Genomic DNA, 22,124 nt, shown 5'->3' with positions numbered 1-22,124 from the left:
CTGCTGCTCTTCTATACAGAAGACAGCAGCTAATCAACCTCTTATTGTGCTTTTCATTTATTCCATTTTCAAAAAATGGCAGAGTTACCAAAGTATGTTCACCTCAACCTGAAGGAAAACACTAAGTTGGAGAGGACTTGAGAGACCCCTTTGCTGAAGAACCCGGGCTACATGAGGCGTGGTGACAAGATGAGGCAAGGGGCGAATTTGAGGTAGATGCCTGCACTCAAATCCTAGTCCTCGGACTCCCAGGTGTCCCTGCTACCAGCCCTGAAAATCTCCTTCAGCAGATAACTTGGGGGACGCCATCAGAGCTGGAGTTCTAGTTGTCCTGGGGCTGTCTCCCTACAAAAGTCTAGGAAAAGTTCAATCTGTTTCTAATTACCGTTCAGTCCAAGAAAAAGAATACATTACCCTGGCATTTTAACAATCACTAAGTATCGACCATGTACACGCTGCTGTAAAGGGAAGAAAAGATGGAAGAGGAAAGTTAAAGCAAAGAATAAAACAGAGAGGCTGATGTGTGTGGAATGAAAGGACTGTGTGTAGAACATGCTGGTATCTGAAGTCCAGCCTCAGAATTTAGAGTCTCTGCCACTTGTCTTGTAGTAGTCTCATCATATAAAAGAAGACAGTTTCAGCCAATCAATCTAACCAATCAACAAACATCTGAGGACTCACCAGGTTTAGAGAGCACAAGGAAACCACGAGAAGGATACACATGGTTACTGTCTCCTGCTATTTATAAATGAAGGTATATTTTGTGAAAGGGAATGGGTAGCTAAGAAGGACACAGACAACAAGGTCACTGTCTTCCCCAAGCTCTAGTCTCTCACCCTGGCCTGAGGCACAGCTTGAGGGAAGATGCTTGCGCAATTCCCAATGCACACAGCTCTGCCTCACGGCTGGCTTGCCCCAGCAACACAGGGCTGCAGAGGCGCGCGCTCCCACCAGTGAGGCTCCAAAGCCTCAAGTGTGTCTTTAAGGCAAGAAGAGTGAAAAAAGAGAGTGATACAGCAAATCAAGATCGCAAAGAAAACGACTCTGAAAAAAGCAAGAAAAGGATCGTTTTGTAACCTGACCGAAGACTGAGGAATGTCTTTAGGGAAGAGAATACAAATCGGACATTAACCCACAGATGTGGAAACCTGTCCTGATTAAAGAGACAGACAAGAAAGCTGCCGAGGCCAGAGGTGGCCGAGGGCAAAACAGAAGGTGAAAACATAGGCGGCAGGGTAACACCCGTGCTAAGTCCGACCCGCAGGAAAGACAGCTAGCAGGTTTCACCTCTCCCAGCAACCATCGCGTCACACGGTGCGGCTCAGCCACCGTGACCCGGTGTGCAGGCCAGGCCGTGGAGCTCTGGGCTCCCTTCTCTAGGTCTCCAGGTTCCATCTGCAAATGCAGGAACTGGATTCAGTGACCTCCCAGCTTCCTTCCAGTGCCTCCCTATGGCTACTGAGGCCAGCAAGTGTGTGTGCCGAGACACACTCTGCCAGGGTGGTACCAAGTCGCAGCACTGTGCCTTGGTCAGGTTTTCAAGGAGGTGCTCTTGTCAGGGGTACCTGTGCCACCACCCAGACTCCCAGGTCAGCCCTGGCTCGACCGTACACATCCGCTCTCATTAGGGACTTCAATCCTGTTAGAAGAGCAGTTACAACCGCTGGCAGACCGTCCCCTGCTCAGCATGACATGCTAACTGGCCCATGAGGGCAGATGGCATCTTTGTCCTGGCCTGTCCAGTGGGGAGATACGGGGTGCACAGGGACCCAAATGGAATGCAAGTCAAAAAGAGCTGGCAAGAGACAGGCAGGGATACATACGTGCTTTTCCCCTTCAATCTTCTTGTCGGCCACCTGCACTGCATCCAGATACTTAAAATGCAGTTCCATCAGCCTGTCAACCTGAAAGAGAGGTGTTTCACAGGCGTGAGTGAGAAGGGAAGAGAATACCTGGGCAAGAGAATAGCGGAGCTCCTATTCATCTCACTGTGGCTCCACACAAAGGGAGAGCCCCTCTACCACTTCTCACTCGATCTGAGCTTTGCCTTGGAATGGATCAGAAATGGATCAAACAGCTGGGGTAGAACAAAGCAAACGCTTAGCATGGATACTGAACACACGTCCATTCCTGAAGGACATCATGTGTTCCCAGCCCTCCTTGGACTCCCCTGAATTCAAGCTGTTAAAAACAAATAAATCAATAAAATTCAAGTCCCTTCTTGCAAAGAAGAGGAGCTTGAAGTTACATACTTGATATTCACTCAGAACTTTACTGAAACTTCTTTTTTTCAAACTGAAACCTTTCATGTTCGGATTCTGCCCCAGAGCTAATCTTTTTTTAAAAAGGTCTGAGTAAAATCTCTTTAGTTGCTTTTGAGTGAGAACAGAGTGCAAGAAAAACTCCTTCAGCAACTTTAAAAAAGACCTGACTTTTGCTTAGCAGTAACCTAAAAACCAGTTTCAAACTTCACAAAAGTCGCTTCAAATATGGCCCAAGGAACATTCAGTAGGTTTGAAAAAGTTTCTGGTTTTTTTTTCCCCCTTAGACTTCCAAGAAATTGAAGGAACACTGTGAAGCCAGCCTAGACTTCTGACCTCTTTTTACTGGGTTGGCACCACCACGGCTGTTGGTAACCCTGGAATTTACCCAGTGTGTGTTGTGTGTGTGTGTATGTGTGTGTATTTATGTGTCCATGTGCATGCGTGAGCACTCCGTCACAGCTGTGTCCAACTCTTTGTGACCCCATAGACTGTAGCCCACCAGGCTCCTCTGTTCATGGGATTCTCCTGGCAAAAATACTGGAGTGGGTTGCTATTTTCTCCTCCAAGGGATCTTCCTGCCCAGGGACTGAAACAGCATCTCTTGTGTCTCCTGTATTGGCAGGTGGATTCTTTTATCACTGAGCCACCTGGGAAGCCTGTTTACCCATGGGCAGGTATTAATAATAGATGCTGCTTCAACATGGCATCAGACAGGAAGACTGTGCCCACACCTTCCTGGTTAACAAGGAAGACCCTGAAATCTTTACAGGTTTCAGTTTACAAAGTATTCTCATATCCACTATTTCCTTAAACATTAGAAAAACCGGATAAGGTAGGCAGGGAAGCTAGAGAGCAATCCTAATTTTAAAGATGAGGAAACTAACACATAGACATTAGATGATGTCACCAGGGTGACACGACTGCTAAGATGTTCTCTGTCCTAACCTGATGGCCTTTTTCTTTTTTTCCAGACAACAGTTGCATTTATTTCTATTACTTATAAGGGAGCAAGTGGTTTCACTGCATGTTAAGAATTTTTAAAGCACTGACTTCATCTTTTCCTCCTCGTCTTAATGATCCATAATGGTACATTAGTACATACAGAAATGGTTTCAAAATATTTGGGGTTGGGGAAATTGCATTTGGAAATGAGAGGCAGGACAACCAGAAAACCCTCTGAGACCCAGAGCAATGGGGCCCAGATGCTGGAAAGGACATTTTTGGGCAGGATCACTCTACCCAGCACTCCTCAGATCGCACTGGGGAGATAGCCCTTTTCTCCCCTTGGGTCCTGGCCCCATCTTACAGTCCACCAAGCGCCTACCTTCTCACTGTCATTTTCAGTGAATTTATTCAGAAGCCGGGTCCGCTGCTGCCCTCTCAGGTTCCGCAGGAGGGAAGCGAGGATCGAACAGACATGCTCTGGGTTGGGAAGGAGAAAAGAGAACATGCTGTGATCAGAGCAGTAATTATTACCTCTCTTCAAGCCTGATCTGGTTCTATTGAAGGAGGAATAAGTAGGCCTTTCCTGACTGCTGCTATTGATTAATAAGACAAGAACCTAAACTGTGTCAATGGAAAACTAAACTGATTTTCACAGACAGCAAAAGAAATATATTCAAAGGGGATTACATCCCCAAGGACAACTTGAGCAACTGAATCAAAACTAAGTTGGAATTTCTGTTCTGCCTGGAATTAATTGAGTTCTGTTGTCCACAACAGACCTCAAACTAATCTCCCCATTTACAGAAATAACCCGTGAACAGTGTATGAATACTAACCATGAGGGGAGCACGTGATGAACAAATAAGATACGTTCTATCATACTCTCAAATCATCTTAAAACTTTCCCGAGCAAATATCCCAGAATTAAATCAGAAATATGATGGGGTTCCAGAGCTATCACTTACATTCTGGTGCAGCTATAATCCTTACCTGTTTAAAGACAGCTGGATAGTGAGTACTTCAAAACGATAACTGGTTTTTTTTTTTTTCAGTTCACATAACCTATGGGCTTCTATTATGAGATACTATTATTCTAGCCAGGGCAGAAGAGGGTAATTGAAGGGTATATTATAGGCTTCAGCTGTTAAGAGGTTCTTTTCTTTAAAAAGAATTTTTAAAAATCAAGAATAATGACCTTGAAAAGGAGATGGCAGAAAAACGTTTATTTTGAAATAAAATGCCCACAGTGTGGGCAACAAACATTCTGTTTTGAAAACTGAGTGAAGAACACCTTCATATGCCAAATTTACCGTGGGTTCTCAAAAAGTCATCTGATTATTAAAGTCACAAAGAAGAATTCTTATGGTAGCACAGATGCAATTTTGTATTTGTTTTTTTCCTCACTTATATCAGAAGCATTCCTCAATGCTTCCTTTCTCCAATCTCCTAATGCGAGAGTTACTCACTTTCTTCTAGCTGCATTCACCTCCCTGGGGATCTCATCTAGTCCCACAGCTTTAAAGACCAGCTGCATGTGTGTGTGCCCAGTTGCGTCCGACTTTTTATGACCCCATGAACTGATCCCAGGTTCCTCTGTCCATGGGATTTTCCTAGGCAATAATACTGGAGTGGGTTGCCACTTCCTACTCCAGGGGATCTTCCTGACTCAGGGAGCCAACCCACCTCTCTTGTGTCTCTTGCATTGGCAGGCAGATTCTTTACCACTGGGCCACTTACTGTGCTGACTGCTCCCAAACTCTACAGGTCAGTTCTGTTCTCTGAACACAGGTTTATGCATTCATCCGTCTACCTGCTTCATGGTTGTCTAACAGGTCCTTTGAACTGAACACGTCCAAAAACAAGCTCCTGACCCTTCTCCTTAGACCTGTGCCCACAGTCTTATCCACTGAGTTAACGGCAACCATGCTCTCCAGTTTCTTAAGTCAAACACAGCGGCGATACCCTTGATTCTCCCCTTTCTCACACATCCCACAGAAACCTTGTCAGCTGTACCTTCAAATTACATCCAGAATTCCATCCCTTCTTACTGCTGCCCCCCCACGCCCTTCATAACTCTGGAGCACAGTATTGGGAATACTAACAGCCTGCTTGTGGGACTCTGCGCCCACCCCTTCGCCGTGATCTCCATAGAGCGGTCAGTTAAAGCCTAAGTCACACCCTATCATTGCTCCGTGTAAAACCCTCTACTGAGCCCCAACTCACTCAGACTAAATGCTGCTTTCTAATGCCAGACACGCTCCTGTCCTGGGGCCTCCGTGCTTACTGTTCTCCCTGCCGGAGCTACTCCTCACCAGGATATCTGCGTGGCTCAGTCCTCAGACCCAGTCCTACTCAGCTGTCCTCTTCTCAGTGAGGCTTTTCTTTGGCCGCCCTATTTAAAAACAAAAAGCCCCAGTGCTGCCTATTTCCAAGTCTTACAGGCTTTATTCTTCCCTTGAGCATGCATGCTGTGGAACTTACTTATTTGTTTTGTTTACTGCTGCCCTTCAATTAGAATATAAGCCCCTTGAAGGAAGGGATTTTAGTCTGCTTTGTTCACTGATATATTCCTGGCCTCACAACAATGCCTGGCACATAGTAGGTGCTTCAGAAATTCTTGCTGAATGTATGGGAAGAAAGGAGGTTTTCAGTGCAAGTTTTTGGTGGTAGTGGTGGGAGGTGGGGAGAACCAGACAAACAAACCACTCTTGAATTCTTGGTATTTTTCAAATGCCTTTGTATAGCTTTCACCTTTTGTACACAGTGCCGATCCCAAGTTCAGAGTAAGAGCACCCCTGCATTGGTAATACACTCATCAGTTACAAAATGGTCCTTAAAGATATTTTGCATTTGGGAATGAGTGGATGACTTTTTTTCCTAGGGAGGCATGAGTTTGAATAAATGATCTCTAATCAGTAGATTCACTTTTTTAAGGATAAAGTTTTTCATAAAATACGCTGTAGAGAGAGAGGTATTAAACAGCTTCTCAAGGTGACTCCAGGGTCACCCCAATATCTTTCTGCTAACTTTTGTTGTGAAGCTGGGATTGAGGTGTTTTAATCTCCATCCTGAACACAAAGGAAGGGGAAGGGAACAGGAGTGGGGAGAGATGAGAAAAAACATCCTGAACCTAAGGTAAGGACAGTGAACCAAGACGGCTCAGCTCAGGGCGACAAAGCAGAACAAGAAACGACATCTTTGGAGGCTCATGGCAGGCAAAAAAAAAAAAAACACACAAACAACTTCTGTGTATATCAAGGGGAAAAGATTACAGGAAGGAAGACGAGGGGATATAATCAGTTCTGTAACCTTGGGCCAAACAACCGGATGTGGCTCTGATCTCTTCAGCTGGTGAACAGATGAGGGACAGGTCATAATAAAAGCAGTGAATTTTAACAAGCTTAGTTCTGAAACTTTGAAATTACTCAGCATGACAACTGTTAACAACCTCCATGTTTGTGTGTATATATGTGTGTATGACAATCTGACAACCACAGAGGAAGGAAAAAAAAGATCAGCCCGGAGATCTCACAGATTATCTGGGCCAAATCTTTCATTGTACTGATAGAAAAATCGAGGTCCAGAGAGAAGTGACTTGTCCACACAGCTAACTGGTGAAAAGAGGCAGAACTCAAACTTCAGATGACTCACTCAGTTATTCACTGACCACTGATCTCTGTGCTTGACAAGCACTTGGTGATCAGAGCTTCCAAACACAGTATCCCTAACCTCAAGGAGGTGCTCATTTCATGGGGAAAACAACAGAACTACAGTGCAGTGTGCCAAGTTTCATCGCTGAGGTCGGCAGAGGGATGGGAGGCGCACAGACGAAGCACAGCGGACCTAGAGGGATTCCCACTGGAGGCAAGGAACAACTGAAAATCATAAAAGCAAACCAAACAAACAAGGCACGGCTGACAACTAGGTGGAGGAGAGAGAGCAGTCCAGGAAGAGGGCGCCACATATGCAAAGGCCAGTGTGGATGGAGTGTCACATGCACGCGAGGGAGGCGAGGCCAGTCAGGTGGGGAAGAGTCTGGAGAGAGAAGTCACAAAAATCCACAAGTGAATTTTAAGCTGGAGACAGACAATACTAGATAAGAGTTTAGCCCAATTCTTGGCTGCTAGATTCCTTTCAGAGATCAAGATCAGGAAAATACTTCTCTTTCCTGATGAATTTTTTGTTTACCTGAGTTCCTGCTTTGCTTTGGCTACCAGGAAGCTCAAAGATGAGTCTATATTCAACCACAGGAATCAATTTTTAAAAACTGCTTTACTATTGATCCCTTCTGTCCTCCACCAATGAATTTTTAAAATCAAAGTGATGGATGCATCATTAATGGTTATATAGTTATGGTTAAAAACCAAACTATACAAAAAGGTATAAATGAACTTAACAATTATTCACTGAGCATGTACCAATATATTTCCACACCCCCACTCCTCTTACTACCCTGCTCATCTCTTCCAAACGACAAAAAACTACTAAGTATCTTGTGTATATTTACAGTGGAGGGGAAAAAATATATCTACACACACACACACACACACACACACACAGGTTTTCTATATCTTTCCATATCAACACACTTTTTATTTTAAATGGTTATGCAGAATTTCACCTAACTTATTTATCATAATTTAACTTATGTCCCCAATAGTGGTTATTTTACATGGTTTCCAGTTTTGGGTTGTTTTGTTTTTGCTGTTAGAAATAATGCCACAGTGAAAATCCATGAACACACATTGTGGCACTTATACCTTTATTTCTGGCGTGGATACACTTTTGCACGCACCCGTGTCCTTGCCTGGAGAATCCCAGGGACGGGGGAGCCTGGTGGGCTGCTGTCTATGGAGTCGCAGAGAGTTGGACACGGCTGAAGCGAATTAGCAGCAGCAGCAGCACTGGAAGTGGGTGAGTCAAAAGCTACTGACCTACATAATGTTGAAAAACTAAAAGAAAGCACAGATGGACTGACCTAGGGCCCATGCTATTACAGCAGGAAGAGACATCACTTCTACAGGCACAGGGTTGCGGTGGGGGGGTGGGTGGAGCAAGGGGATACTGAAGACAGAAACACACTGGTCTGTTTTTACTGTATATATTGTTTCCTAGAAGCTGGAGATAACTTGGTTTACAAAATATTTCAAAAAGAAGCCCAAACTATTACCAGGCCAATTCAACTGAGGTATATAGATTTGCCCATGGGAAATAAAGGACAGAGAAACCCAGAAAAAAAAATTTTGTTTGGAAAGACACTGACAAATAGTCTTCCAAGAAGGCTGTACCAATTGACGTTCACTCTCAGTGTGTGTACGTATGCATTCTATACACATAAAAAGTTTTGATGATTACCTTTATTGTGTGGGAAGCACGTAACTTAGTAGGAAAAGTTTACGTTTTGGAGTCAGACAATATGGTTTAAATCGAAGCTCCCACCACTTGCTCAAGAACGTGACCTTAAGTAAGTTAATTAACCAGTATGTGCATGTAGCTATGTGCTGTGTAACATGAACATACACATATATCACATACACACATTGAGAGTGGAAGCATATTGTAAAAGAGTATCCGTTTTCTCATATCCTCGCTCAGGTTGGATATTATCCAACTTAGAAATTATGACAACCTGGTAGGTGAAAAATGGAATCTTCTTTGGATTAGCACGTTTTTGTTCTTGTTATGAATATGGTCGAACTCCTTTGCTGATGTTTACTGACCATTTGTATTGCTCTGTGTGTGAAGTGCCTGGCCTTACATCCTTTGCCAATTTTGATTTCTATGAGCTTTTATGAATTAAGAATATTACCCTTTTGTCTTTTATACTGCAAATATTTCCCCCAGTTTGACATCTGTCTTGACAAATTCTTACTCAAAGCCAAGATTTAGCATCGCCACAGTGTTTTGCTGTAAATTGCTTCAAAATCCTATCTGAAAGTAAAAGTAAGCAGGGTACAATAATAACTGTCACCAGTTGACTGTGTATCTATAACAGCAGGATTGAGTCTGCATACAATATTTTCAATGAATCTTCACTAGTAAGCTATGAGAAAGGTACTATTCCTCTTTCTGTATTATAATGCAGAATCCAAGTGTCAGTGCAGTTAATCAACTTACTTAAGGTCATGTCCTTCAGAGAGTGGTGGGAGCTGAGATTTGAGCTCATGTTGTCTGACTCCAAAACGTAAACTTTTCCTAACAGGTTACATGCTTCCCACATGTAAAAGGTAATCCAAAGCTTTTAATAAGAGATCAGAAACTAAACTGTGCAAAGCCCAAAAATGTGCTTCATGAGGGGCTCACTGAGTCCAAAAGATACGCACTATGCAAATGTGGATGAAGGAAAAACTCAGCAGTTCCAATGAGAGGAAAATGAAGTGAAAGGCCATCTGCAGGTAAGACGTGACTAACAACCCCTTTTTTCTCTTTTACTGAATCACTCTTCCCAGAAGTAATTTCTAGTAGAGTCCAAGTAAAGAATGGAGCAGTTCTACAAAATACTGAACCAGAACTTCTCAATAATTCCCTTGTTTCATCTTCCTGATTAAGATGGATGAGGAACTGTAAGAAAATGTTCCTCTTTTTGGCTGGGCCTAGCGGCCTGCAGGATCTTAGTTCTCTGACCAGGGATCAAACTCGGGGCCCTGTTAGCGGAATCCTAAGTTCCAAAGAATAGCAAGGAGAGATAAGAAAGCCTTCCTCAGTGATCAATGTAAAGAAATAGAGGAAAACAATAGAATGGGAAAGACTAGAGATCGCTTCAACAAAATTAGAGATACCAAGGGAACATTTCATGCAAAGATGGGCTTGATAAAGGACAGAAATGGTATGGACCTAACGGAAGCAGAAGATACTAAGAAGAGGTGGCAAGAATACACCAGAGGACTGTACAAAAAAAATCTTCACAACCCAGATAATCACAATGGTGTGATCACTCACCTAGAGCCAGAAATCCTGGAATGTGAAGTCAAGTGGGCCTTAGGAAGCATCACTATGAACTAAGCTAGTGGAGGTGATGGAATTCCAGTTGAGCTATTTCAAATCCTAAAAGATGATGCTGTGAAAGTGCTGCACTCAATATGCCAGCAAATTTGGAAAACTCAGCAGTGGCCACAGGACTGGAAAAGGTCAGTTTTCATTCCAATTCCAAAGAAAGGCAATGCCAAAGAATGTTCAAATTACTGCACAATTGCACTCATCTCACATGCTAGCAAAATAACGCTCAAAGTTTTCCAAGCTAGGCTTCAATAGTACCGTGAACCGTAAACTTCCAAATGTTCAAGCTGCTTTAGAAAAGGCAGAGGAACCAGAGATCAAATTGCCAACATCTGCTGGATCATGGAAAAAGCAAGAGAGTTCCAGAAAAACATCTATTTCTGCTTTATTGACTATGCCAAAGCCTTTGACTCTGTGGATCAGAACAAACTGTGGAAAATTCTGAAAGAGATGGGGATACCAGACCACCTGACCTGCCTCTTCAGAAACCTGTATGCAGGTCAGGAAGCAACAGTTAGAACTGGACATGGAACAACAGACTGGTTCCAAATAGGAAAAGGAGTTTGTCAAGGCTGTATATTGTCACCCTGTTTATTTGACTTATATGCAGAGTACAACATGAGAAATGCTGGGCTGGAGAAAGCAGAAGCTGGAATCAAGATTGCTGGGAGAAATATCAGTAACCTCAGATATGCAGATGACACCACCCTTAAGGCAGAAAGTGAAGAGGAACTAAAGAGCCTCTTGATGAAAGTGAAAGAGGAGAGTGAAAAAGTTGGCTTAAAGCTCAACATTCAGAAAACTAACATCATGGCATCCAGTCCCATCACTTCATGGGAAATAGATTGGGGAAACAGTGGAAACAGTGGCAGACTTTATTTTGGGGGGTTCCAAAATCACTGCAGATGGTGACTGCAGCCATGAAATTAAAAGACTCTTACTCCTTGGAAGGGGAGTTATGACCAACCTAGACAGCATAGTAAAGAGCAGAGACATTACTTTGCCAAAAAAGGTCTGTCTAGCAAGGCTATGGTTTTTCCAGTGGTCATGTTGGATGTGAGAGTTGGACTATAAGGAAAGCTGAGCGCCAAAGAATTGATGGTTTTGAACTGTGGTGTTTGAGAAGACTTTTGAGAGTCCCTTGGACTACAAGGAGATCCAACCAGTCCATCCTAAAGGAGATTAGTCCTGAGTGTTCATTGGAAGGACTGATGTTGAAGCTGAAACTCCAATACTTCGGCCACCTGATGTAAAGAACTGACTCACTGGAAAAGACCCTGATGCTGGGAAAGATTGAAGGAGCGAGGAGAAGGGAACAACAGAGGATGAGATGGTTGGATGCCATCACTGACTCAATGGACGTGAATTTGGGGAGACTCTGGGAGCTGGTGATGGACAGAGAGGCCTGGCGTGCTGCAACCCATGGGGTTGAAAAAAGTCGGACATGACTGAGCGACTGAACTGAACTGAACTGAACCACCGGATGGTCAAGGAATTCCCAAGAGAATGTTCTTTGTATGTCTCAACAAGATGAGGTATGGAGTGCTGGTGGCACAGAGAAAGTATCAGGAGCTGTAATTTTCACAAAAGAAAATGTAATAAACAAGAAGGATCATTTTTTCTGGAACTAGATAATATTAACATGCATTTCCATAACTCATCACAGCCTGGAGCAGGAGATACCTTGACCAATTGCAGTGGTGCTCTAAGAACAAATGATATATACCTGTTTGCCTGGGATTTTTAAGTAAAGGACAGGCTGCCTATTTCAGGAGACCTGAATCTGTCTATGTTCTTTCCGTCTCTCTCTTTCTCTGAGTGCTGTGGCTGGCTATAGGTCACTGGTGCCTGCCAGATAGGAAAACACTTCATCTACCCCAAGTTTTGTGCCTGTACGTGAGCACAAACACACACACGCGGTTTCACTAGCCACTAATAAATGTAGCTTCCCTAGGAACAGATTTCAGCCCAAGGTGGTGTCAATTTTTCATGGACCAAGGAGATGGGGAGAGCTGCTGGCACAGAAAGCAGAGGAGATAACAGGTTTATCTGCTGGCCAGCACCGCTCAGCTGCTCTGCCTTTTCAACAGGATAAAATGGAGGTGAAGGATGGCTACGGAGCTGTCAACACAGACAGGGTAGAGGTGGTGGCTCCCACTGCAGAGAACAATCTCTGCGGCAGGGCCCAGGAAGAAAAGAGCATATGCTTTAGAAGGGTGGCTAGGGCCCATTCTTCCCCCAGATCAACTCTTCAGGGTCTCTCAAGAGTGATTAGCAATGAGTTAGATGCCCCCCAGGTATATTAAAAAAAAAAGTCGCTCAGTTGTGTCCGACTGTTTGCGACCCTATGGACTGCCAGGCTCCTCTGTCCATGGAATTCTCCAGGTAAGAATACTGGAGTGGGTTGTCATTCCCTTCTCCAGGGGACCTTCCTGACCCAGGGATTGCACCCAGGTCTCCTGCATAGCAGGCGGATTCTTCAGATGAGTCACCAGGGAAGCTCTGGTGCATATGCAAGGCTAAAAGTTTGATTCTCTAGGGTCAGTAAGGATTCTGTCATTTTCAGAGCTGAAAGGAGAATCAGAAATCTTCAGTTCAACTCCTCTCGGATTTTGAGTATAGAAACAATAGACCTGATAAAGGATGTGATTTGCTTCCGGTCAAAAGTCACTTTCCAGGCCACTGAAATCTACATCTGCAATTTGTGGCACCCCCACCCCGACCCCCACCACATTTTTTTCTTCTTAAAATCATGATAAACACCTTTGAGAATCTGATGAACCCTGACGTATGCTATTGTCTCTCTCACACACACACGTCAGAGTGTTCTCATCTCTTAGGGATGACTCTTTGGGTTAAGAATCCAGATAAGAAGTCTTTCCAGAATGGCACAACCAGACTGTGGCCATCACTCTAACGAGCCTCTTACATACAGTGTGTGCCGATTTTGTAGAGAGTAAGACGGAACTGCATTTCCCATCCTTATTCGTAAAGAAGGATGGTCCAGATCCCAATAGGCTAACATCAACTCTGTGAGGAGCTCTCGCAGCCACCCAGGCCTGTAAACAAGATGGTCTATCTAGCTCCTGCTGAGAAAAATAGGAACTTGAATCGCTTGACTTTCTCAGCTGGTAGGGCTATTTTCTACAACTCAAGATTTGTTCTAACCCTAAAATGGAACAAGGCCAACTTCATTCAGACTCTTTAATCCCACAATAAATTAAAATAAAGAGCTTTATGTGTGGTTGCCTTTATAGGAGCCAAATAATACAAGATTCTGGGAGACCTGTGGGCAGCCCTGAGGTGGGCAGTGGCTATTTACCAGCAGGCTGAAGGACACGGCACATCTAAGCAGAGATGGTCCTTTCTCTTAATAAAACTAAACATACTTTGCCATGGTAGTCATTTGCCTTTTGATCTTGCTGCAAGAGCTGAAAACACAACACATGATCTGCAGAAGAAATGAAAAAGATGTTCTCCTTTATGAGTTTCATAATCACAGACAACTAATCACAGGGCACAAAGTAGGACATACACCAGCCATTCCTTTACTCAAACTTCTGAGTGCCCACTATGTGCCCGGCAATGTACTGCAGAGATGGGCCTGCAGAGATGAAGGAGGATGGTCCCCTCTAGAGAAGCTATTCTGCAGCATCTTATGAGCAAGGCTGGGTGTATTACACGGCAAGGAAACGTCTGTGAGCTCACAGCTCCAAGTGTTTTGTGGTTAAGTTGTAGACGGAAGCTAGGATTTTGGGTTCTAGGAGCACATTTAATTCCTGAAGCACAGATCTGGAGCACATTCTCGAATCCTGGGACACATGGACTACTATTTACATTAACGATTCTCCCAAGGTGAGGACTGGGGTGGGAATGGAAAACAGGGAAGAAGGTGACAAGGTGAAGAGTAACAATCTCCAAAGGTGACTTCCTCCTCTTTCCATGACTCTGGATTTCGCAGGGGTCCCACCTGCATCTCTGTTGGCGTTTTGGTCCCATGAGGCAGGGGGAGGATCATATTCACCAGAAAGGAAGAGGAGGCACTAACCAGCTGAGCTGGGCCACACGACGGTCTCTGGCATAGGAACGGACACTAATTCATTTATTCATAAGATAGACTCCTACAACATACAAGATACAGAGTTTGGGGACCGAGACAAGCAGACAAGAATTCTGCCCTCTAGGTGACTCAGGTATATTATGTCTAAAATTACTTGATAGAAAGTGACAGTGAAGGGGAAAGGGGCAGAAACTACTAGTGAGGCAAATACTCTTCCAGCGAGGATACCTGGGGCAACTGGTAGGCAAGATGGCACTTGGCTGAGCCTTGAAGAAGAGAAGCAGGCAAGAGAAGAGCAATGGGAACAATGACAAGGATAAACAGACATACTGGACTATGGAAAGTGGCCCCTAACCAATATTCTGATGGCCTGGCATTTAAATGTTGGCCCAGCATGGCTCATGGGGGAATAAATTCAGGGCTGGTCTGCCTACCCAGCTTCAGAGCCTGCATCTCCTTCCAGCAGCCCAAATGGTTAAGAATGATATGGGTCAGCCAGAGTTCTATTCTTAGCATGGAAATGGTCCCTGGACTTCAACCATCAGGCCCCTGTCAAGGCAAGATTCTGCAGGGCCAGTTTAAAATTCCAGGCCATGCTGCAGAGCTGCCTTTGTTTCCATGGAACATTTGAGGCCATTAGCTCTTTTGTTTTAAGGAAATCACACAGAAGTGGTCTTCCCTCATTTCCAGAATTAAGACCATCTCTCTTTTATTGCTGAACCTTGCTGCCCACCTCCCTTCTGAGCTCTCCCAGATGGAGAGACATCCTGCTTTCTGGTAAGACTCTAGATGCAAACAGGATGTTTAAAATACCCTAATTAGATCGATCTTGATTTCAGTAGGGGTGTGCTGGAATACAGATTAATCTGTTCCATGCCTGGCACTGGCAGCTGAAGTAGCAGGAGACCCTGTCAAATTAAGCCATAACATCACACTCCTCTGTCTCTGTTATTATTTTTCTCCCTTTTTACGTTTCGTCATAATGGACATCTGCCTAGCAGGGGGTGTGGTAACCCTAGAAGAGTCACGCGTGTGTGCTCAGCCACTCCAGCTGAATACTGATGCAAGTCAAATCGAACACTTTTCTCAAGACAGATGGATCTGTGTTAGCATCTATATATAGTTCCTTTTAACACATACACAAAATACATACATTCCTATTCTTCACAAACATTTGCTGAATCCTGGCAGGCACTGGGCTAGAGACTGGGGACTTAAACAGGCAACATTTACTGTAAACCTACTATGTGCCTATGTGTGCTCTGCATGTATTACTTTATTTAATTCTCACAACAATCCTTTGAAACATGTTTATTATTCTCCCCATTCTACAGATATGAAACTAGAGACTCAGGAAAAAAAAAAATTGTCTCCTAGAGTTTCTCAGCTATTAATAACTAGGAAGTGACCTCATTAGTTCCACTATAATACAACTTGATTATTTTCCTCGAGTTAAAAAAAATACCCAGTATGAATATTAAAAAAGCATTCAGCTTTCTTAGCACTACCAATAAAATCATGAGATAGTTTCATTTGATAAAGTTTTCAAAATAGCTGACGCCTGGAAGGCTGTGGGGAGGGGAGCCCCCTGCACTGCTGGTCCATGAATACTGTGGACGCAGTACTGAAACTACTCTTGCTGCGTGCATCTCCCCAACAGATGGTGCGCTCCTCCAGGGCAGGGACCACATCTTATTCACTGCCACACCTGCAGTGTCTAGCCTCGTGCCAGGCATTCAACTAATACTGCATTTGACATCCTAACTAAATAGCATGGTAACAGTTAGCTATCAGAGATATATCTGTATAAAAAAGAAATAATAATTGACTTCCTGACAGGGTCTGGATGAGCCAAGCTTTGAAGGATGAGAAGGAATTTATCAGAGAGACAAAGGCGGGAACGGCATTCCAGACAAGAGATTTAAAGGCATGGAGATAGAAATGAACATGACACAGGACAGGCTGCAGGGGGTGGGCAAGGAAATGGCAGGTGAGCGAAGAGAGGTGAGCAAGACCCTCGCAGACTCAACTAGAGGCTGGACTTTATCCTGCAGGACCTACAGAACTGACAGAAAACAGGCAGCATGACCAGATTTCTGTCCCAGAAAGATCATCCTGGAAGATGTGTAGGAATGTACACTGGAGGAGAAGCAGGATCGGATCCAGATTATCACAGAAACATATGTAATAAACACAACAAATTGCATTTGGGTATATCTAACAGGTAATTCTCCCTAAGCAAAACCTGAAATAGCTAATGATCTTTCAGAAAGAAGCCCAATTTCCCTGCCCCCTTTCTGGGGTAAGAAAGGAGGTACAACATAAAGAGCACCAGAGTAAAGAGATATAGGTTTCCAGTCCATACTCAGAGGAAAACCTATGTGCCTCTAACGAGGCCTCTTCTCCACCTATTCTCTGGGCCTCAATCTCCGTGACTGTAAAACGGAAGAAGTAGCTCGGAAGACATACAAGACATTCTCCCTCAACTCAATGACAAGATTCTAGCTATCAATAAACCCATGAACAATCACCAAATGAGCCAGCAATTCCACTCCTCGGTATCTACTCAAGAGAATGAAAACATACGACTAGAAAAAGACTCGCACAAGAATGTCCATAGCAGCTCTACTCATAATCGCCCCGGTCTTGAAAGTTTGCCAACAGGAAGAATGGAAAAAGACATCCACACGAGGGACTACTACAACACGGGCAGCTCTCAAACACAGTGTGCTGAGGGAGAGCTTCGCCCTGAAGAGAACACATTGCCTAAGGCCATGGATACGAGGTTCCAGATGAGGTTACTTGCTGGTGAAAAGCTCAGAACAAGACACCTTCATGAAGCAGGGAAGGGATCTGACTGGAAAAGGGCATGAGGGAACTTTCTGGTGTGGTGGTAAAGTCCTGTACCTTGACAAGAGTATAAGGAAGGAAGGAAGAGTCAGTCGCTCAGTGGTGTCCGACCCTTTGCCACTCCATGCACTATAGGCCGCCAGGCTCCTCTGTCTGTGGGATTTCCCAGGCAAGAATACTGGAGTGGGTTGCTATTTCCTTCTCGAGGGGAACTTCCCGACCCAGGGATTGAACCTGGGTCTCCCGCATCACAGGCAGGTCAGCAGGGAAGCCCTGACAGAGTATGCATTTGCTCAAATCCATCAAACGCTGCATTCAAGATTGAGGCATTTCACTCTGCGCAATTTTATTAAAAAGCAAAATGCCTGAACTCTAGGTTACTGATACTCATACTGAAGAGCTAAGCATGAACTGTACTGATATCTGCAATTTACTTCATGCATCAAAAAGTCAAATGGATGGATGAGAGAGAGAGATGGACAGACACACGACAAAGTGAATAAATGGAATGTAAACTGCAATCTAGGCGGTGGGGACACGAGCATTTGCTGTACAGTTCTTTCAACTTTTCTGTATACTTGAAAATTTTCTTTAGGAAATGTTGGGAAAAAGGAGGCAAGAAAAAAAAAGAGAGATGTGAACTTGGAATATATTATAAATGATGAGATCCCTAAAGGCCATTTTTCCAAAAAGTGGCCTTTTAATATGTCTGTTGTTTGCGATTTTGAACGCATTTTCCATTGACACAGGCCCACTGAAACCCATTTAACCTGAAATATGGCCAAAATTAATTCAGTATTCTCATTTTCCAGTTGCAGTGAGAATCTACAAAGTGTCTAAGCATCTACTGAGTGCAAAGCAATATGATAGGTGTTGCTTTTTAAAAATTTACTTCCACTTTCCCATGGGATTTCTTTCCTGTCTTTCAGGGTTCCAGTAGCACTATAGATTTAAGACAGTGTTTAGGTGCTAGCTTAACTAATTTACAGACTTGCATCTGTGGGAAAATGGGCCTTACAGCAAGAAAGGGATATATGTATGCCCAAGAAATGCTTCTTTCTACTATACATTCTCACTACATATTCTCCAAGGACTCAGAGTCGGGGGAAAAAAACCCCTCAAGGATGTGGCATCTAACACTCCCACTCAGGGCTTAAGCTGAAAGCATGAAGCTCCCAAAGTCTGAGGTTCATCTATCAGGGAAGGTCCATATCTCAGATGAGCTGAAGGAGAGGGCCGTGAAGCTCCAAGTGCCTGCCACGTGAGTAAGCCACTGTCTCCTGTGGAAATGACTAGGTCTGTCGTTTTCTATGGCTCCTATGAGGTGCTCTGTCAGTGACCACCCCATCACCCCAGCAGCGGCAGTGTGGCCTGAGGAAGGCAGCTGGTTCTGGGGAGCACCATGAAGGATGAACTGGGCACTGGTGGCCTCAGACCTTTGAGGCGGCCTGGACAAGCTCTGCCCAAGAGAGATGCTCTGTGTACCAAGCGGCAGCATCCTGACTGGTTGAGATTGCCAGCTGCCTACCTGACTTCTCCTCTTATTTCGTACTAATAGAACCTGCAGTTATTTGGTAATATGCCCAGCTTAAAGAAACAAACCACCTCTTCCCTTAGAGCTAGGTAAGACTGTGTGACTAACATTGGGTTAAGACTTAAGGTGAACTAGTACTTGGGACTTCCAGGAGGGGACATGTCCCCTTCTGCCTGTTCCCTCCTCTTTTTGCTCTCCTGCGGTATGGAATACATAGTAACCAGAACTCTAGGAACCATCTGAAACCAGGAGGCAATCTTGGAAACAGAAGCCAGGCATTTGATAAAAAAAGGAGTTTGGGGCGACATGAACAAGCAAGCAAGCCTGGCCCTGTGCTAAGGGAATAGAAAGACGGAAGGCAGCTGGGCTCCGGACAGCACTGTGAGGGTCCAGCCCAGTACTGCTGACCTCTGGGCTGACTTTATGCGAGAGAAATAAAGCCCCGCGTGTTCTGCAACTGCAGTTCCTAACTGATATACCAGCTCTTTCCCAGGAAGCCCAGAGAGAGACTGCATTCTGGACTCACCCCGAGAAAGCTGAGTGGACAGTCTCACTCATTTTTGGAACCAGCCTTACAAGCCAGTGGGGAAAGTCCTAGAACAAGGAGTAACTGCTGGTAAAAAGGTACATTTCCTTCTTGTCACTTCACTGTCTTGAAGAACCTCCTTAAGACACTTTCCGATTACGTTCTGAAGAACCTGGCTGGCAGGACTGATACAACTTACAGAATTTTTTTTTATATATATTAAAAAAATTAACCCTCATCCATATAATGGCAGAAATAAATGCCTGGAGTTTCAGCACCTCTGTTTTCTCTGCATTCCCCGCAATGCTCACAGAAGCAGCACTCACACCTGGCGGTGTTCTGAAGAACTGGAATGAGATGGCTCAGATGCGTGGTTTCTGACTCACAAGCCTGAGTCCTTTGCTGATCCCGCTTGATAAAGCCATCTGAACCTCAGGGGTGGCTGGTTAGTTTCCTTTCCTTTAGCACATCACTTAGAAGTATTTTGTCTAAATTAAACAGACTCTGTGGCCAAGAAGCTCTTCCAGGGCTAAAAGGGTAAATTATAGAGTTTACCACTCCTCTTCCCACCCACGCCCTACCAAAAAAAACCTTTAGATCCAAAAATGAGACAATCTCTGTGAATATTTGTGCTGAGACTTTTTTTTTAAGAGTCCTTTTCAATGCTCAGCATACTGTATTCTCAGATAAGCCTAGAAGGTTAGGCGAGCCCAGCAGAACCCTGTCACAGCATGGACACAAGAGGGTGAGCACAAGTGCCAGAATTCTCCCCCACTCTCCCCTTCCTTCATCAGTGGTTTCTTCCCTATCCCAGTGCCCCGCTTTCCAAGTATCAACCTGCCCTGGCGCAAGAGAGCTGATCATCACAGCCCCAAAGCATGGGAGGTGTTTTCACTCTCCTCTCAGAACCATCCCTGGATGCCTGCTTTAGATCAGAAATTCAGTTTAGAAGAAAAAAAATAGAAAGACCTGTTTTCAGGGCCTTCAGGGAATGATCTAAACCTACGTCTGTACTACTTTCATCTTATTCACTAGTCCTGCCTTTGCACTCTTCAAACAGCCACCGGCTCCTCCTCCCATTCTTTCCACATTTTAGCAGCAGAGTCCTCCTTTAAGCTGCTGCAGCCTCACCAACTGTTGGGCTCCACACACTCTACCTTCAGACTTCAGGGCTTCAGCGGATTGCCACAGAAACCAAAAAAACCTGCTACAGACCCAAGGTGGCCTTATGTTCATTTTCCTGAAGTCTGACTTCTTAACCCTTCTTCCATCAGCCAGTAATACAGCAGTGCAAGTACAGAAGGAATTTCAGAGCTGCACTCACACAGCTCTTTCATTTCCAGTGTGAAACTAACGAACTGAACCATCCTGCAATTTTGCAGACCAAAAACCACTGGGAAAACACGCAGTCATCTCTGCGAAAATGCTTCAGAACCATATTCTAACAGGTACTGGACTCAAAATAGGGAGGTGATAAAGGAACCTGACTAATCCTAAAAAACAGTGCCATTTGTGAAGACTGATTCCATGTTGTTTTACTAATAAGATATAATCAACAATTGGCAGATATATGAAGTACTTTGCCATCATCATTTTCTCAAAAGTTAATTTTTCCAGATAGTCAGTGCAACCATTTTGGTGGTGGTGGTTTAGTTGCTAAGCCGTGTCCGACTCATAAGACCCCATGGACTGTAGCCCGCCAGGCTTCTCTGTCCATGGGATTCTTCAGGCAAGAATACTGGAATGGCTTGCCATTGTTGGACAAGTAAAGAACTAAGGGCCTGAAAGAGTCACGTTCAAAGAACGAAGGACCTGAGAGATTTACGTCCCTTTCCTAATGGATCATTTTTATTTTGGCCATGCGGTTTGTAGGTTCTCAGGTCCCCAGCCAGGAACTGAGCCTGGGCCGCCACTGTGAAAGCCTGGAGCCCTAGCCACTAAGGCACCAGGGAACTCCCCAGTGGGTCTTTCTTACAAGGAAAAAACACATTTATTAGCGTCACATGCCCCATTGCCGCACTAGGTGCTTCGCATACTCTTTCTCACTTCATGTTCATAACCACACTTGGAATGAATTTTACATTCTCATTTTACAGATTAGAAAAAAAAAAAAAAAGGCCTAGAGAGGTTATATGTCCTATTCAAGTTCTCAGAGATAGTAAGAGCCAGAGGCCGATCAGACCAGTTTTTTTCCCACTACTCCTAATCTGCCTTTTTAGTGGTGAACTGAATTTCGTAGCACCCAAATTTCTGAGTTACTTCTTAGCAAACTGAGTTGTGAGAAATAAGCAGGGAGCCCATTTTGAACAAAGCTACTAACTGAACGCCAGTGTCCCTTTGCTTTATACAAAGCAGAAGGCTTCTGGGGAAAAAAAACAAACTGACTTCAAAGTAATTTCTGTGAAGCAAATCCTACTTGTTTACCATTACAGAACCCAAGATGCATTCCCGAGGAAAGAATCCCCCGGGCTGCTTCGTCATAAATATTTGGTAAAGGGGAACGATGGGCACCTTGGCAGATGCTGGGCACGGCTGCAGATTAGCAGCGGCGTGTCCTTGCCAGATCTCCTGGCAGCCCGGCTCTGCGCCCCTCCTTCTCAGTGAGAGGCCCCCACCAGGACCACAGGGAGTCTTCCTGAGCTTGGGGAGCCTCTGACCTCACTCTGGTGGCTTCTAGAAACTGTGTGTAAGAGAGTAGGACACACGCTGGCGTGGGGGTTGGAAAACAGCTTTTCTTCTCCAGCTTGGCATGAAGAAGCACAGTAATACTCAGAAAGGCATGCTTCCTTTCTGGGACTCAGTTTCCCAACTGTCCACTGAATAGTCCTCTGAGCTCTCAACATCTCTAAAATTCTTCCCTCTTTGTCGGTGGTTCTCCACAGAGGGGTGGAGTGGGAGGAAGAGACTATTGTCCGAGGTATTTTGCAGGTTTTCTGTGGGTGTTCCCCC

General features: G+C 44.4%; 1 protein-coding gene across 1 annotated transcript in view; it reads right to left on the bottom strand.

Moving 5' to 3' along the window:
* The window catches only part of CTNNBL1 (catenin beta like 1), a 160,887-nt gene that overhangs the window by 23,719 nt on the left and 115,044 nt on the right, over positions 1-22,124 (bottom strand). The window contains exons 12-13 of the mRNA XM_052650500.1: positions 3,589-3,686; positions 1,824-1,904 (exon numbers count right to left, since the gene is read on the bottom strand). Of these exons, the coding sequence (XP_052506460.1) occupies positions 1,824-1,904; positions 3,589-3,686 (179 nt within the window). The remainder of the gene's footprint in view (positions 1-1,823; positions 1,905-3,588; positions 3,687-22,124) is intronic.

The sequence above is a fragment of the Budorcas taxicolor genome, chromosome 13 (genome assembly GCF_023091745.1).
Source record: "Budorcas taxicolor isolate Tak-1 chromosome 13, Takin1.1, whole genome shotgun sequence".
Lineage (NCBI taxonomy): Eukaryota > Metazoa > Chordata > Mammalia > Artiodactyla > Bovidae > Budorcas > Budorcas taxicolor.
Note: the sequence above shows the minus strand (reverse complement) of the source record. Positions and strands in the feature narration are given on the sequence as shown.